Raw genomic sequence first — 18,385 nt, forward strand, 5'->3', positions numbered from 1 at the left:
AATACAGGGGTGTAGCATTTCTCCATTGGAACGAAACCCTAGCAGCAAAGAGGTGCGGTCACACATACTGAGAGAGGGGCATAACTGCCGGTCACCCGCTTCTTATTCGACCTCTTCGTGGTAGCTAGCAAGGGCCCGCCCTGATGAAGAAATACGCCAGTGCCCTGTTTCGTAAACTTTTTGTCATAAGCTGCACATTTCGACGAAGCAGGTCCCCTTCACTTATCCTGCAATGCCTCACCTTGCGGCACTTGTCAAAATGCAACGACTTCGGTTCTGAGCCATCGCTAGCATACGCTTCATGGACTCTAAGGAAAAACCGAGAGTCACCATACACAATTAGAAAAAAGAAAGTTCTCCTGCAGTACACGCTTTCATATGAGCATGCCGCTGGCAGGCGAGTTGCACGAAACTGTTTCTAACCGAAACTGTCAGCTCTCGCCCTCTAGCGAAATACTCGACGAATATTTTACTCAGTGCACAGCAGTGCACTAATGCTTGGGCGAAAACTCGTTGAGTATTTCTCTGAAACAGTTCCGTGCAAGCGGGCCCAGATATGCATGGATCATAAGCAACTGTTGGGTGTAATAGGATATGAAATGCCATAGTCGTCTGTAATCGATTCGCCAGGATGCTGCTCGCGCTGATGGAAACTGGAGCGACTGAGCAATTCTGACGTTCTGAGTTCAAAGTGGTGTTGAAGCAGAACGAAATTATTCAAGTAATGCATCTTGTAACCGTTGAGGTGTCAACACCGGTGAACTGGCTGCTATGATAGTATCCGCCCCACGCCGAGTGAGAAGATGTGCACTCTTCTGGACCAGGTCGTCCATACAGTAAATCTGGAAAAATAACTTGACATCTTCGATACATTTAGACCAGGACGTATCGTCGAAGTCAGCAAGTGAACCTTTCGTGGATATCATAGACCTCACTCGTCGCCAGTGTGATATATCCAGTAGCTCAGACGAAACAGAGGTTTATTCTAGTTAAACAGCGTCTGTTGATTCAAGAAGCCATACAGCACGGCCTGTGCTTTGTGCGCGCTCACACAAGGAACGATGCCACTAAGGCTTCGAGTTAATACTGTAACCACATACAACAAATACATTTACGTACTGTGATCTGATTTCCTTCTGCACACTGTACCCTGTTGATAGCATTTCGTTAATTCCACACATTAATCAACAATTAATTCACGAAAAACCGAATCCCTGCCAGCGCCAGGGATTCACTTTGTGAAATAAGGATGAACAGGCAAGGGAGCTGGTCAAGGTTCGACGAAGGTGCCATACCTTGAGCTTGAGGGAACGAGAGGACACACGAAGAAGTAGACAGGACGAGGCTCAAAACCAGCTGCTGGTTTTGATTGCTGGTTTCGAGGCTCGTTCTGTCTACTTCTTCGTGTGTGCTCTCGTTTCCTCAAGCTCAAGGAATGCCACCGTCGTCGTTGACTTTCTCCCTAGATGGAGCTCGCCTTGGCTAGTTCCCTATCTGTTCCACAAATTAGTTTCTTTGGTTCAGCGACATTCAGCGACTGAGCAACAAAGCTTCACATCTCTGCAGCAGATTCCGGTCACTGTGGCTTAAGCTGGAACGAAAAGGCTGACAGAGCGGTTGCTCATCAGGGTCATACAGCTGTACTCACTAAACTAACGAAAAGGCTATAGGAGGACATTTGCGTCGGCTAGGATCCAACCAATCACTTCGCAACAATGATGCCCGCACACGCGAGAAGGTGATTGGTGTGTTCAGCAGATCCAACTCTGCCATTTTCTGTATTAGACTGCTTCCCATGCTCACTCGTCTTTTTTTTTTGCACATTGCCGTAATCTAGCATTCACTCCACAATTCACACACCCGGATCCACTGACGCAGGTCCGACTGCGGCGTACTGATTCAGCACCTCCTTATGAGGTGATTCACATAACGTGTGAAAGATTGTATGAAAAATATACTTGCGTGAAAATTATGGGGTCAACGCTATTTATTTCGCACTTTTGCCATTACTTGCGATCATTTTTTTAAATGTTAAATCGCGAGAAATTGAATTTATTCTTTTATAATAATGGGATTGAAGTCCAAAATTTTCCAATCCAACCCAATTTTCGCAATTATTTATGTTTTTTTCTTCTTTTTGGCAAGAAACAGAAAGCCACATGTCGGATTTGTCAATTTCATTGCAAAATACATTCCCTGCTACAATGGCAACAGTTGGTTCAAATTCAAAAACCCGTCGTTTCCAGGGGAGCAAATAGTCGACCGCGCTCGCTTCTCCGACCAGTTAATGCGAAATGCGGCTGAAGGAAGCAGTGTACCGCCTTTTTCTGTTTCATTCTCATTGTTGGTTCAGATAAATTGGGGTTGTAACCATGCTGCAGTTATCAGCAGAAGCGTGGAGAAAGAAAAGTGACGGGGCAGGTCCACTGCCTCCTCGTATGGGGTGTTTCGGAGATCTGGACGCGGACGACAATTTGCGTAAATCGAAACGACGGTTTTCTCCATGGTTTTCCCCCAGTTGCTACCACTGTTGCGCCGAACGTTTTATTTTTGTGTATTTTTTTTTTTTTTTGCAATAGAGTAGGGTATAACCAACACGCGCTTTCTGTGTCGCAAAAAAAGTAAGGTTGACAAAGCAAATTTCGAAGTTCACGTCAGAGAAGTAAATTTCCCGTGAACTAAACTGAGAAAAGTGCTCCAATACGATTTTTAAGGTGAAGCATCCTGTAGACTACGACCTACATGAAGAGGGGACAAAGGTATTTCGGGTTAAATTGCATGGAATCAGCATAAAGGCCATTCTCCAATCATATGTTCTTCTCATAATCCTGTAAACAGCGTCAGCGTCTTCAACCATTTGTCAGGTTCCCGGGAACCACTAGATACTGGTTTCTTTACGTGCGGGGTTCTCTAGGTTCTCTATTATTAGCATCTTGTAGTTATAACATCATTACACCTTTCAATCTCGCTGAAAAACAGGGGACAGTAACCGGTAGTAAACTTGTGTGTACTTGTAGTGCGTATTGTTTGTGTTTGTACAGCATGAGCCGTTTCCATTCATTTCATTCTCCTCTTGTTGGCATAAATTAATCCACATGTAATGGGGTCGTGTACCGCAATTCGTGCGATGAAACACCTCATGTCAGCATCGTCATATACATGTTTGTTGTGGTTGGGCATGCAATAGAAGGATGGCCATCCACAGGTCCACAATCCACTCTTTATTCCGCTGTCTTGGAATGCCACCCTGGTTCCAGCCTGTAAGCGCGTATGTGGTTGATAGATAAAGGCGTAAAACGAATAACTGGTGGTGTTTAGCATATGAATAGCGTTGACCAGGCTTACGATGTTGTCTGTAAACTCGATTGGGCCCTACGTGGTTGTTTGTACCAGGTTCTCTTGGCCATAGAAAGCGAGAAGAAAGTCCAGGACCGGTTCCTGGTCCCACCGGCCCCGTTTCCTACATGTAGGACAAATGAACGCAGGTGGAAAAGCCGCCTTTGGCCTCTGAGGATCTTCTGTCTTGTCTCCTGAAAGGCGGGCGTTCACCTGCGCACATATCCACGGGAATTCATGAATTTCCTTGACTGCGATGATGCACGACATGCACTGTCTTTTTTTTTCTTTACTCGATAGATGAATTTATTTTAAACCTTCCATTCCTGGTTTTCGGGAACAAGCTAAATATGGAGGCAGTAATTGGTTAAAGCAACCTTTGTTTTGTTTCCTTTTTTTTTTTTTGAAAATCGTGAAAAGAAATGTCATCCTTTCTTTGTCATCACTTCCCTGCGTAAGAAAATTACGAAAATCGACCATTGACAGCATCTGCAGTTCCTGGGACATGCAGTGTGCTTTTCTCATCCTGTGAAATGCTCTCATCTACAGCTATGAAATGTGTGCATTTCACCTGTTATATGCGCGGACGAGCTAGATGATTCCCTCGCTTTACGGTGTACCGACACTTCCTGACTTCTCCAGAACACGGAAGGATGTTGTGCCTCTGATTATGTAGTTCTCTTCGGCTTGTACGTTGACGTAGCGCAGGCTTGCCACAGGCTATACCAAAGTGCGGAACACCCAGGAATTTTAGCGTGGATTTAATTCCCCATTTCACCTGACAGTATCATAACTGTGTATGATTGCATAGTGCCTTGCTGTAACTGAGCACACTACTGGATTCGCGACACTAGCGAATTCGTTAGAGCAGCCGCTATTACGAAATTGATACAGCCGGCTTGATGAAAACTCAGGTCTCCTAATCTGTTATGGTTGTAGTCGCCGCTGCGTTATTCAACCCCGAATTATCTTCATCATCACCCGTTGTAATGTAATAGTACAAAAATGTAATGTCCATTGACGTTATCATCACGACAGTCTTTATTAATTTCATACTGTGCCTTTAGTTCCTTACTGCGGCAATAGAATTGCTTTTCTATTGTGTCGACCAGGATCGTATGATCGTGCGAAGGACGACACGTATTTACGTTTCTCCCTACTGCTGTGCAAGCAATTCGTCTGAGTACTTCTGGCGACTATTCATTTTTTTTCATCTCTTGTTTGAGATTTTTTTCCCTTGGTCATGGTCACTGTCTCCAATTTAAAAAGCATGGAAATAAAGCAACCCAGCATGGACGTCTATAAAGTGCGCGGAATGCTTGATCCCGTCCCCGCCTTCCATCCTGTTCCCACCCCGCACAGACGCCAGGATATCAACTGAAGCACGGTTGCTTTCCGCTGGCGGATTCGTATTCATGCCTCGGTGCCAGATTTTGTGGCTCTCTGGCAGACTCAAGTCCTGGCGGCAGGTGTACCAGTACAATTCGCCACTGGGATATATTTTCTCGACAGAATCTCTAGTATACGAGATATCATGAACTGTGCCATTTTTGGACTGAAAGGGTACATCTTCCACGCCACAGGACAGTCTCTAAGGATACCTTCAGTAGTTACAGTTGTTGGCAGCGCCAGCAATTTGCATAATTCACGGAGCTAATCTCGTACCTATATAGTTGCACGTTGCTTAATGCAGGCCATGTTTGCTGCCTATCGAGTATGTGTAGGGATCCCCACAAACACCCCAAACAGTCAATCGCGCCCCAAACGGGGCCGCGATATGTTTATCGGGGGTCGCGAAGAGACTCCAGTACTTTGAAAATGGACAGCAACTGTTTCCGTTGAAGTCACTTCCCGAATTTTAGGCAGGGTTGGTAGGAAAGTGCGCGCCCTTGAGTATAGTAAAGCCATGAGGATCCTCCTTCCCTTTGCGATACTTATGCGTATTTTGCTTACTGCGGTGGCATCGATGGAAACAATGTATAGAGGTCGCAGCCCAACATCGATCCGGAACACAGAGTTGCTGCGTCTAAACTCCGCCCTCGTCATGAAAAACTGCGCTGCTCCAAGCAAATTCACTTTAGATATTAGGTCCTTGCTGGCATGTGTGCTTTTTATTATATTTTTTTTCTATGGTTTCTCGCCCAGCTGTTTCATTTTGACTTGTGTGTGTTACGGTTCACGCACTGAAATCACAAAAGCATCGCGAGAGGAAGGGGGAGGGGGTCGTGACGCTATAACTTATTTATAAGTTAAATATAAATATAAACTTAAATATAAGTTATATTTTTAATAGGTCGATGGATAGCAGAACCTGGGAAGCACGTACTGGTACATCTTTCGGAGAACATCTTTCGTGGGTAGAATCTGATCCATGGTTTTGTGTACTTTTAGTGATCCCAGGATGTTGTGCTTGAACTAAAATCACAATCCAATTTCATAACGCGCCCCTAGCCAACTGTCACTAAAGTGATAGCGTCATTTCTCCTGATAACAGAAGGTCTACTCTTTTGTAGTACTGTGCGTTGTTGTTCAGGCGGATTCACTTAAGAAAGTCTACGGGGAGCTTTTGTTCACAGGGGTCCCGTAAACCTCGCTAAATTTCTACTCGAAACGAGTACAGGTGTGCTTAAGGTGTGGTGTCCTCGAGTTTATCTAAGGAATGACACATTTTTTAAAGGCCTGGCGCGCTCCACTGATTTTTGTAGAATTAAAGTTTATCAAATTTTTCAATACATGGGAGTCTATGGGAGATGCAACAAAATGGTTTCTCTCGACCCGCCCGCCCGTGATATTTTGACCAAAATGCTGTTCTTCCCTAGAGTTGCAGTCTGGGAAGTGATTGGAATCAACAAACTCTGCAAGCTTACTGCAGTTTTCTGCAGTTTTCTTTTTTTTTTACTGCAGAAAATGATGGCTTTGTCGTTTGCTAGCATTTTCTGCACGCTGGCGCCAATTATATTACTTCCATAGCACGCACGAGAAAAGCAAAGCGAACAACACCATTTTGGGACGGTGCAGCCACCCTCTCCGGATTTGAACGTTAACTAGATCGCATGAGTCCGCCTTAATAGCTACAAGAAAGCACAGCATAGCAATAAACAGCCACAAGAAAGCAAAACTCTCGTCTCAAATCAGAACTGACAGCGGTATCGTACTGTGCAGTGGTAGGCCATCAGTGCGTACTGTGGCCGCTACTTCCGCGTAGGGCATAGGCTCATTCGGCCTCCCAGCGGGACCCCTCGTTCTCTGCCATCAGTGTCACCTATGGTGACACGAATAAGTAATTTCCAGTATATATTTGAGTTATCTCGAAGTTTCCTTCAGTTATTTTATTGGCCATTGGCACATGCACTGAAGTAGGTCGAACAGAATACAGCATTTATGTGATAACGTGCGAAATCGCCAAGGCCGTCTTCTAAGCTGGTAGAATATGTTGTACAAAACTTTTCTCCGCCCGCCATCAGGAAAAAGAACCGGTGTTACTGTCGTAGTGCCAAACTCTTGTTAAACATCCCTATGTACTCACGCGTTTTCTTCACACACTTTCTGGCTGCCGTATTGTGATTTGGAGCGCTAGTTATCAGTGAACTTGTGGGGCAGATCTTACCCGGTTGTGGACGGACCACAGATAGAATACGGCGTCCTCCGGGTCGTTAATTTCCTCCTCCATGCTTCTCGACTCCTTCACAAAGTTCCTCGCACACTCCCGGCATGAGAAGTAGTTAAGCACGAAGCCCTTGATCGAACGTAGAACATCAAGAGGATCTTTGGTTTGCCCTGCAAGACATAATTCGACATCGTGTTGAGCAGCCTTTCGCATTTGAGGCGTAGGAGACGCTATGCGTACATTCCATATCCCCGCTGTAATAATTGTAGCAGGCACCGAATTTACAATAACTGGTATGAGAACTTGCGATCAGCTGTTTTTATGTCTTAGAGGAGGGTAGTCAAGATGGCTTTCGATTTGTACATGCTTTGGGTGGAACGCATTGGGCACATATGCGTTAGCGTAATAACTTAGTGACGCTGTGCCTATCTGACGCTCAGCATTTCTTAAACGGCACCACAACAGGTGTACGTAACTATTCAGTGGTGCCGACGTATGTATGATAGGCAGATTTGAGCGCCATTACTGTGTAAGTGTCATCAGTTCAGTTACAGTGGTGGCGGTGGCAATGGTGTACGAAAAAGAGATCCGACGACGTGTGTGAAATGAAGGACTGAACTGAACTGCGCTGTCCAGAAGACGAAAACAGAACACGCGCGCAGATGGTGCCCGCGATCGTCACAATTTCTTACATGCCGATCATGCCCAAATGGCATGATCGGCATGTTCAGCTGTACCAGGAACTCAGCATGTGCCAAACGAAAACAACCACTCGTACTCTGCAACCACGACAACGATGGTGCCGTTCTAGGAGACGAATCGCAGGAACGCGTATAACCGAGAGAATTAGCTTCTGTTTTCTACTGAAGGAAAAGCCTTATTTTGGCACATATGCATGGCACGATGCACTGTTTGCCTGGATTTCCATTTATATTAGGTTCATTCAAAACCGATTTCGCTGCAGTGTTGCTCTCGCTGTCAACTTTTTACGAACCACTACGCGTAATGAGAACTGACGTACAGCTGTTTTTAATGAGAAAAAATGTAGACGTTTCTCTTGCAGGACCATGAAATTCTGCAACGTCAGGTTTTTCTGCTCTCATTTTCTCTCCACCCTTCATTTCTTTTTTTTTTCTTCTCAATAAACATGAGTGTTTACGGCATTTGCACTATAATTAATAAAGTAATTCGCTTTAACTTTTGGGTTCGAAAGACTGATGTGGTGCCGATTACTTTCGATCAGACCCACAAAACGCAACAAAATGAAATGATAGTTTTACTCATTCACGAATGACTTGCTTCGTTGCGGCGTTGAGTCTCCGAGACTCAATCGTTGTCGTTCGGTATCTGAGTCCATGTATTCTGCAACACTAAGTTTTGCTATTCACGTAGGGCGTTCATCCCAAAAGGTGGTCTTTCAACTCTTGGTATACGATACCAGAAGACGTTTTCATGGAGGCATTTGGCAACGTGACAGAGCTGTTATACCTTCCCTGTAACCCTCGTAGGCACGCACAGTGAGAGTGTGGAAGAGCATCCAGAGAGAGCATGGAAAGCCACGGTACTGAGGTTGGCTTCCTCGACATCCGACGTATTCTCGCAGCGGTGGAAGTCCTTGACCATCAATCTGTGCAAACACGCACGTGTAATGGAAAATGATTGCATCTAATTCAATCACACTTTGCCAACGTAACTGATATGCCACTGCAGTCTTACTATTAGCACCGAACGTCCCCTATATCCGGGAGTTTGACTATTTTTAAACCAACAATACTCAGCGCACATTCTGCAATAGCGTTATTAGGGAAAATAAATTTTATCATGCGCGTTTTTCTCTTGCACGTTTCCATCGTAATTTGAGTAAACGTTATTGACATACAGTGTGGTTGCTACGAGTAATAACCGAAGACGTTCCGTACGAATCATTTCCCCAAAAAACACTTTCCATGATTTCTATATATGAATATGAGTTCCACTAACTGTTTAATCCAAAACCATTTGCTGGAGTGTATTATCTAACTTTTAAGATATGCCCTTCAGAGCGCACGACCAGCGTGTGTTACACTTCCAGCCTGGGCATGGAACATTTTTTGTGTCAATAGCGCTTTTAGTAGAAACGTGTGTCCTCAATATCCTTTCTCGATAGAGAAAGAGAACTGTCTCTTAACACGACATAGCAAATCATACATTTGCCATGCAAGCTCGATCGCAAATTCGGACAGAAGGCGACACAATATTTGTACACACATAATAAAATACTAGGCATGCAATATCGCCATGAGGGTGTGATGTATTCCGCTTTTCCTCCAACAGCTTCACCACTGTTCCATTGCATTTATCGTGGCTTCCACCTCTAGCTATTCTTTCGTGAAGACATTATCGTTGTGTGAGAATAGGCGTCCTTACCTTATATACCTTTCCTTAATAGTGTGGCGAACTATAGGGGGTCAAAGGAAGAAGGACCACTTCCTCACATCTTGAAGCGCGTTTATTGCCGCGTCCCTTTCATTCGGAAACCCAATGCAGACTGCCTCTCAGAGACGCGCATGCCTTGTGTCAGGTTACACCGCATCCAAAAGCCACACCACGCATGCCAGGCGATCCCGCGAGTTCTAAGAAATTTACAGCCTCGCGGGTTCACGTGATCGCACTGACACGACGTGTGTCTTGCGAAGACGTGGTGGCCGTGAAGGAAATCGGTTTTCAGAAATAATGACAGCTGCTACAACACCTTATCATTAATCACGACTCAATGCGACAAACGTCGCTATTGTGCTGTTTCGTCCGTCTTATTGTTTTAGCGCTTTCAGTAGCAAGGTGTTAAAGGGACTCTGACCAGAAGTTCGACAAATATTTCGTTTGCATCTATTACGAATGTTTAATATGCCTCCAAGCCACACGCGAAATATTTTGGCTGTGCGCGGAGGCAAAGTTTCCCAAACGGAGAGCTGAAAACCGGCTTCGCTTTTCCCCCTCAACTCGCGCAATCGGGGCCGAAATCTAGCCTCTTTGCAGTGGACATCCGCCAATTTCCGTGTGCGTGACGAAATCACGAGGGCCACGTTTCATTGGGCACCCGGACCGGAAGTTCTGTTGTTAGTGAGTTTGTGAGAGCGCCGGCATCCGTCCGGAAAGCGATCTTCAATACGGAAGTCGAAGGAAGAAATGCGGAGACTTCGAGCCCGGAACTTCTTTCTGACCTTTCTGCGATCGAGAAGAAAATTCTGCGTGCTGAACAGCTCGGTAGGCTTTCGAAACGTCGCCGATGCCGCGAATGCGAGACGAAGTTATATAGAGCTCTACGAACATCAGTCACAGATGAAGCAAACAGCATGAGTCGCCTGTCTTCAGGTAAGCGATGAGCTTTTTAACGCACACTGTGATCGAACATGTAAACGTTCTCAGAAATTTCGTGTTCTGATATCTAATGCGCACTTGCTGTTCATGGTGCCGGTGTGGCTGGTGTGTCATAATGCCGAAGGAGATCGAATGCTTGTGCTGCAAGGAGCTCGAAAACACTGCCGAATGGCTGCAGTATGAGTGCATTACAACCCACAAAGATTTCCAACTTCTATGCTTCAATATGACTGTCCTGAATGTCGCATATTGAACTCCGTGGGCAGCGCGAACCTATGAGCGACTATATTCACGAGTAAGTCACATGTGTCCTTGTCGAACGATGTTAAAATTTGCGCGCCCAAAACTGGTTTGGTCCTGCGATAAAGTCGTTAAAAACTCCAGTACAGGGCGCAGCACATAAAAAGGCTATACAGTACACGACTCTGAACTGGAGAAAACCAATATAGGCAATTTTGTAATTGTCAGTGTGCTGTGTCCTGAGTCACGTTTTTATGTATTGCCCTGTGCATAAGGTTTTAGCGTAGGTTTTTAGCGATATTGAGTGTTCTCGATTGTCGATTCAGTGAAAAGTAAAACAATGTTGGGTTCTAAAAGAACACAGCATGTGTAGTAATGTACAAGGTGTGGGCAGGTAAACTGCAGTTGCTCTCAGTTACATGTAGAAATGACATTGCACACACACTGTACTGTAACCGGTTACTTATTTGCCTAAACTATATTTTATGTACATCTGTGTAGACGATGCAGATACACTGCGTATCGCCAGTTTGCAAGGTGAGTATGGCACGAGCTTGGGAAAAACAAGATCATGGTCATCCCAGCCTGTGCAGTGAAGAGGGTCTGGCAAGCCTTTCCCACAGAAAATGCCACAGGCTTCAAGTACCCAAGATCCTAACTGGGGGTACCTCTTCGCACAGCTCGTCTATCACATTTAAAATAATTCAGCATCTGTATTTAGGATGATCTATAGCTCTCAGGATGATGCATGGTTCATGAGTTCAACATGTTGTGTTGAAACAACCCACTAGTCCTTTTTAATGAGTCTTGCGGAACGATAGATGAGCACTCCTTTCGTGACATGTGTACCATCGCTACAGTGAACAATTTCTTGAGCAAGACTGATGAACGAACGAAAAATAGTCTTGTCTTCCAAATATGTATGTTCCTTGTAACTTCCGTATTTTTTAAGTGACTCATGTTGATGTTCCCCCTCATGTAATGCCTGCAATGGCCTTTGAGATATATTCATAAATAAATAAATATCACAACCGGAAAAAGATGTAACACGTATCCTCTCTTTGTGTGAATGACACATAAACATACTCAGAAGATTTGTACATAGTCGCACTTTGCCTCATTTTGCATAAAGCCTAGTTCCACCTCTTGCATCATCTCCACATCTTCAATCTCTAAAGCAGTACAAGGCTAAAGTAATCAGCTACTACATAAAAAGAAGGAGGGGAGGAAAACAAACGCTGGCACATCTAAAATTCGAAGAAACCCTGGTACTTTCACGGGGCTACTCACGGCTCAGTGCTGGATCAGATCCCGATGGAAAAAAGCTTTTCTGAGCCTCAGTGATAGATTCCCTTGATTGCACTGACTGTGAGGCACAACTCATTGGCTTGGTGGCAAGTGGGCTTGCGTCTGATAGTAAGATTTGGATGAAAGGGAGCAAGGAACGTCTCTCTACGGTCTTAAGAAGGATATCGACATTACCTGTCAAGGTACAGCATTTCATGTTGCTTTCAGTAAGTACAACACTCCTTATAGCAGTTACCATTCGTGTTGGGAAAGCATGCTGAAGTTAGCTCAGGCAGTGCATCCGGAACTGTGAATCGGGTTCATAGAGAGCACCTGGTGAGAGGGACAGCAACAGTGTCCAGTAAAGACTCCAGGAATTTTGTGCAGGTTTCTGGGACACAGCTTTTAATACTGTTGATGGAAAGCAGGGTGTGTGAAACACTGACTTCTGGTAGATGAATTCTTGTTATTTGTAACCAGGCACCCATGTTCTAGTAATCTAGAAAAAGCCTTGGCTCTCTTGGAGGAAATTGCTAATGAATCTGAGTGTCTTTTGTGGAAACAGGTTGTAACTGCCTTTCTATCCACCCTTCTTAGTTGCCCTAGCAAAAGCAAATATGTAATGCTGTACACCATATCTGATGCTAGCACACTAATTGCTTTGAGTGTTCTCAGGCTTCTGAAATGGAGCTACCTCGTACATACGCTGTGCCATGTCGACAAGAACATAAATCAGACTGCCTTTACTTATTAAAGAATGGCCCCCCAAAAACAATAGGCAACAAGAATGATTTCTGCAATGTATTGAGCTTTGTAAAACAACAATTTTATTTGAAAATATATTCCAAAAGCCGGGTGACAGCCTCATAATGTAGCGTCCTTTACTGCAAACACCGCTCAACACAACGAATAAAAACATGCGTAAACGTTTTGTCGCCTATCCGGGTGGCATCATCAGTACCACAGAGGCCAAAGATGAGCACATCAGCCTATCTAAGAGGGAAGCTTACACATCCGATAGGGGGCCACGGTACGTATTACAGGCTGAAGCATCACGCCTGATAAAGCAGGATTCTAAGAACTTCCTAGGGCCTCATCGCTAGTCATGAGCAAAGGTTACTGCACCATCAAAATATATGTCCCTTAGGACAGCAGTGGTAGACTGATTCGGTCCTGTTTAGGTAAGCTAAGCATTAGTAGCCCTGGCAACTGGCTCTTTTAGTCTTGTCCCACGTCTTTTGTCTATCTCGCCAATGTAGGTTGCATCACATTCTATGCACTCAACTTGATATGCACAGTCAAAATGCCTGATGGGCACAGTGCCCTCCAAATAGCGTATGAAATTCGTTGGATGAAAGGAATGCGGACCACCGATTTGACTCCTTTGATGTTGTTTTTGATTGTTCTCTGTTGGAGGGATGATGCCACCTGGATAGGCAATGAAACGTTTACTCTCTTTATTCTTAATTGTTCTGTTAAGCCAGTGTTCTGTGTAAAGGATTTTACATTATGAACTTTGTTTGAATGATGATTAGTGGCGAGCTTCATACCCTGGGCCACTACTCTAACAATTGCTTGTGGTAGTGTGGCGAAATGGAATAACGAGCCTTGTAGACAATTTACTTGGCAATATATTTATTTATCTCCCATAGGTTGAAGAACCCAGTGTTGTGTTACATAACGGAGGGGCACGTAATCATACAAGACCGATCACCAAAAGGCCCTGCTTTTGACTAGATTAAAATGTGAAGCGATTGTAACATAACAAATGCTGCATGGTGGCGATATGATAGGTTCTCCTCACGAGTTGTCGCCACGGTTACGGTTAGTTGAGAAACTGCATATCCAGGTAGCAGGATCAAATTTTAATTAGGCTACTTTGGCCAACACGCGAGCATAGAGCACAGTGTCAAAAGCCCTTACAAAATAAAAAGAATACTACATCTACGTGGACCCAGAAATCAAGACAGTTTGAAATGCTGTGAACGAATTCCACTACGTTTGTTTTGCCTGAATACCCTTTTCTAAAGCCATGCTGGAATTTAAAAAAAGAAATCGACAGACTCAACTTGGTTGACAACGTGGTAGTACGTGATGTGCTCCATTAGTTTACAGGGAACCCTAAAAAGTGGAGCTGGTTAATAGATAGAAGGAGCATAGTTGTCACCTCTTCTGCAGACAGGAATAAGCTTGAGACCTATGTCCTCGACTCGCACACATACTAAGAACCTTTCACACAGGTTAACGTATCTTCATTCCAGCTCTTTCACTTCCAGATGTTCATCTCTGTTGAGTGGTCTGTCATTCTTGTAATACAGATTGGAATTGAAATGCAGATGCATAAGGGATGCTCTGAAAGAAAAGTGTTTGGTTTTAGTCCTCTTAATGTTTCTGAAAACGAAAACAAACTTCACGGTGACTATTCTTCTGAAATGAGCAATTCCAGGATGACAGCAAAAAAAAATATATCTCGCCATATCATTATATCCACCTGGCACTTCAATTGAATAATGGCAGTTGAAGATGATGATGATTCAATTTAATGACGCATAAGCAACTCGGGCTATAGTGCGCCAAAACCATGGTAAAACTGTGACTTGTTAAATATCAAACGATTATACTGAAACAATATACTTTATTGGTTGGTAAATTGAGATATAGACAAAAACATGATATGATAAAAATAAGCAATTGAAGAAAAGGCAATTGTTGGCTTTGTGTGACTGATGTCGAGTTTGCCACACTACGTGTTGAATAATAATGTACGCTGATACGCTGTAGCATATAAAGTACAATCATACACACGCTCAATATGTGGTGGATATGTGAAACCAATATACACATACTTACGTTTCAAACTTTCTTGAAAAAGGCAGTCCAAGTCTGTCGGATTTGCCAGACTCTATACAAAGCCAGTAAGCACAGTGTGGAATGACTGATTCATCTTTCGAAGGCAGAGGTGCAGCTACCACGACGCTTCGTCATCTCAATGCTTCGGAGCGGCATAGCCTAGTAAGAAGCCATCAGAAGGATCTCATAAAGACAACTTGGTTGAAAAAGTGGAGGGTTCTGTGGGATATGTAAGAAAGCATACGCGTTACACAACAGCTACGAGAATGATCGACTGCACCTGCATGGTTTTCAGTACGTTGACTTGGAACTGAAAAATAAATGTGCTAACCTTGTTGATACTACTTTTCCGTCAGGGCCACACGAGAGCACATTTGGTTTTTTCAGTTGAAGGTATCATCAAGACCCCATGCTCCTTTGAGATGCAGCAGACAGAAGTTCGCTGAGGCGAGTGACTGCCGTTGCGGTTCGTCGCTTCGCAGCAGATCAAGAACAGTACACCGCAACGATAGGTGAAACGTTCAGAATATCGTGATCAACACCAACCCAATGACCGGAACAAAGAGGATGAAGCGGGAGTCACACAAGTTCGCAGTTCGCAAGCTCGGCATACGGCATCCATTACAGCTGACCGGATACGGAAGCATATATCGAACGCCGTGTACAGATTCAAAAGGAAATCGTAGAAACTGTTGCAGGTGATAAATGCAGGGTATATTTTTCTTTTTGAGGCTCTGTATCAAAAACATATTAACGTAGAAATGCCATTTCATGAAGAAAATTGACAGATTGCGTAACCACGTGACGCGTTTGAGCCAATTGTGGGTGTTGCGAGTGGCCCCCGTGTTGACGTCATCTTGATGGTGGGCCGGGGTGGATATTCTGTATAAACGTATGTTTTCTCGGTTTGACGCTAGGCGTGCTGCACTCGGATGAAGTCGAATGTTTAAAATTCGAGTTTAGAGAAACCGTGGGGTTTTAATGCGTGAATTTTCGCATGGAGAGTCCTTGTTGGGTGCTTTATCGACTACAAGTACGAAAGAGCTCCCACAGTTTCTGGTCAGAGTCCCCACGTCTGTCCTTTTCTCTTTGGAGAGTTTGACTACTGCGTACGCAAGGATGTGGGGTGTGAACAGTCTGCATGCGAACAACTTGACTTTGCGCACAGCACGTGCGCAGTGAAAGCAGGCTTCTACTTTGCGTACGCGAGGCGATTGCGTACGCTGCAACTAAAACTCTCTTTCCTGTGGGATATTCGACGCCCGGTGTTCTGGGGAACTGCGGGATACGGATTTTAGCATAAACGGTTGGAGATGATGTAACAGTAGAGCGTGGCAATCGTTTCTTTGTTATACAAATACTATAGACACGATAATTTACCTGGAAGGATTTGCACCACACGAAAGGGAATACGCGCAAGCTTAACAATGCGAATGCAAGGATGCGCAGTCGAATCTGTGAGAGACCCACACTTAGTTGGCGTTTTTTTTAAAAGTAAGTACTGTTTTTAACAAGTAATATGCGAACAATGGCTAGTTTCAAGTAGGGGGCATTAGCGTTATTCGATACAAAATGCCCAGTAGGCCTCACTCTGCGTCCAGTCTAAGAAAAAAAGGTAGAATTTCCTACCCAAGCTGGTAGAACAACAGTACTTCTACTATTTCAGGCCAATCCACGCGCGCCTTCTCCTCCGCGGGTATACGCGGCGGCGTCCCTTTCCCTTGCTTCTCTCACTCACGTTTGCTTTAAGAAAAAAAGGATAGAATTTTCTGTCCAAGCTGCTACAATGACAATTCCTACTCTGTAGTTTCTTTCTACTCTGCAGTTACACCCAAAAAGTAGAATTGGTTTGAGTAGAAATGTGGTTGCAATACAGCTCAACCGAGATGGGTAGAAAATTCTACCTTTTTTTTCTTAGCGTGTACCTGTCTTCAGAACTATTACATTCCAAAATACCGCCATTAAACAAATGCAACTTTAGCCAACTGACAGCGTTTGAAAAAGTTATCTATACTAATTGCTATCTACCCATTATTGTGTGGTAAAAAGTAAGTTTCGGATAGTGGATTTGCTGTTACTAATCGACCTCTTACTGTTACCTACCGACAGTTTTCCAAGGAAGTCCGATAAATCTTGGCCTCGAGTCCCAGGCTGGGCATTCCACACGTAGATTCGTAGCTTTCCCAGGGATAGCCGAACCGATGGGCTTCCGGGGTAGTACTGCATGTGTGAATAATGGCACCAGTTGACCTTTGAAAGTTGAACATGACTCCCCTCAAATGCATAAAAGCCCAGCGCAAGATGAGACATCTAAAGGAACGGTCGGCTCCGATCCAGTTGATTTCGAAACGGTAGTACCACTTAATTCCTCGCGAACCACTGACAACGGTATCGAAAATCCCACGCGAAATACTGCTGTAGGCCGGTTTCACGTCAGTTCAGGCAGGGAGGTCCCGTCGACCTCCTGGATTTTCTTTCTTTTTATTTATTTAGAAGCTCATCGTACGTGATGACCAACAGCGGTAAAATTAATAATTTTTACGGAATAGTTTTCGCGCAAAAATCGAGAAAACCCGGCCGTGAATTCGAGTGTTTCAGTTTTGCCCTGTTTGCGCGCGTATATCTCCAGAGTAATAAAAGCTATTGCAGTGAAATTTTTTTATGCTTTAGTAGGCCTACAGGCCAGCAGTCCGAGCGCAAATTTTGGCGCGCAGGAGCAACACTCTGTAATATAAAAAATGGCGAACATGCTCTCTCGCGCAGTTTTGTTCCAGCTTCGGCGCGTGATTTCTCTGGCTGTCGATATTCTTCAGTACCATATTTGGTATCACTTCACTCAGCTTTTAGTGCTCCTTCATTTGATACATATATCGCGCGTATACCACCTACAGGTACCAGCTGAAAGAGGCAAATGTTAAGGTATATTTCGAAAAAAAAAACGAGGCGAACAAAACAAAACTTTGAGCGTCCGTTTCTCGAAAAGGCCCCTTTTTATTTCATTTATATGTTGCCAGGACATGGCCCGATGTTAGACCTTTGATATTACGTAAAAAAAGTCTGCTTCGAAAGGTGTACACTGACGATTAGCGTGTTAAAACGCGGCCCAAGTCTGCGTGCGTACGTGTCTGTGCGCAGCTGCCGGTACCGCGGGATGGCGGGCCTCGTGTCGATGCTCCCTTTGCTTGAGCAAGGTTGTCTGGCCTTAGCCTTACCTGACCTTTTGTCGTCCTGCTGAAGAAATAATTCACGCCTGGGAGTTAGTTATTTCCAACAAAGCATCTGAATGAAATCCTACGATGCCGTAAAGCCGTATTTCAACGGCTAGGTCAAACTCAATGGTCAGCGAAGGTAAACCCTCACTCTTGCAAGTTCCGCACACGGTGATACGAATACTGTACAAATAAATATCGAGTTAGGAATTGCTTTTTCGAGGGTTCCCGCAAGTTCCTGCGAAGCTTGCTTTACTTCATTTTACGATATTTTTAAGTTATGCAGAGGGCTTTTAGCACAAAACGAGTCTTCTGTGCTGAACTTGCAGCAGTACATTTCTTCTCAGAGCTAGGTAAGTGGACGGGTTCTCGCATTTGTCATAGTTACATTAGAGGCGTTCAGAGTAGAACCATACGGGAGACGCACCTAATGCACTTCGATTTCGCATAACACTGGACAGTAGCATTGCCTAGCGAAATACAAGCGTGCAACTGGGGA

General features: G+C 44.4%; 1 protein-coding gene across 2 annotated transcripts in view; it reads right to left on the reverse strand.

Annotated features, from left to right (window-relative positions):
* LOC135378525 (sulfhydryl oxidase 2-like) overlaps positions 1-18,385 on the reverse strand; it is a 78,509-nt gene that overhangs the window by 6,521 nt on the left and 53,603 nt on the right. Inside the window, exons 8-11 of one of the 2 annotated variants that reach the window (XM_064611578.1) lie at positions 16,781-16,897; positions 8,432-8,570; positions 6,944-7,113; positions 3,346-3,549 (exon numbers count right to left, since the gene is read on the reverse strand). In XM_064611578.1, coding sequence (XP_064467648.1) covers positions 3,373-3,549; positions 6,944-7,113; positions 8,432-8,570; positions 16,781-16,897 — 603 coding nt within the window. In that variant the 3' untranslated portion in view covers positions 3,346-3,372. Of the gene's footprint in view, positions 1-3,206; positions 3,550-6,943; positions 7,114-8,431; positions 8,571-16,780; positions 16,898-18,385 lie in introns of those variants that run through there. The other variant, XM_064611577.1, reaches the window with a different exon arrangement.

Source organism: Ornithodoros turicata, chromosome 1 (genome assembly GCF_037126465.1).
Source record: "Ornithodoros turicata isolate Travis chromosome 1, ASM3712646v1, whole genome shotgun sequence".
NCBI lineage: Eukaryota > Metazoa > Arthropoda > Arachnida > Ixodida > Argasidae > Ornithodoros > Ornithodoros turicata.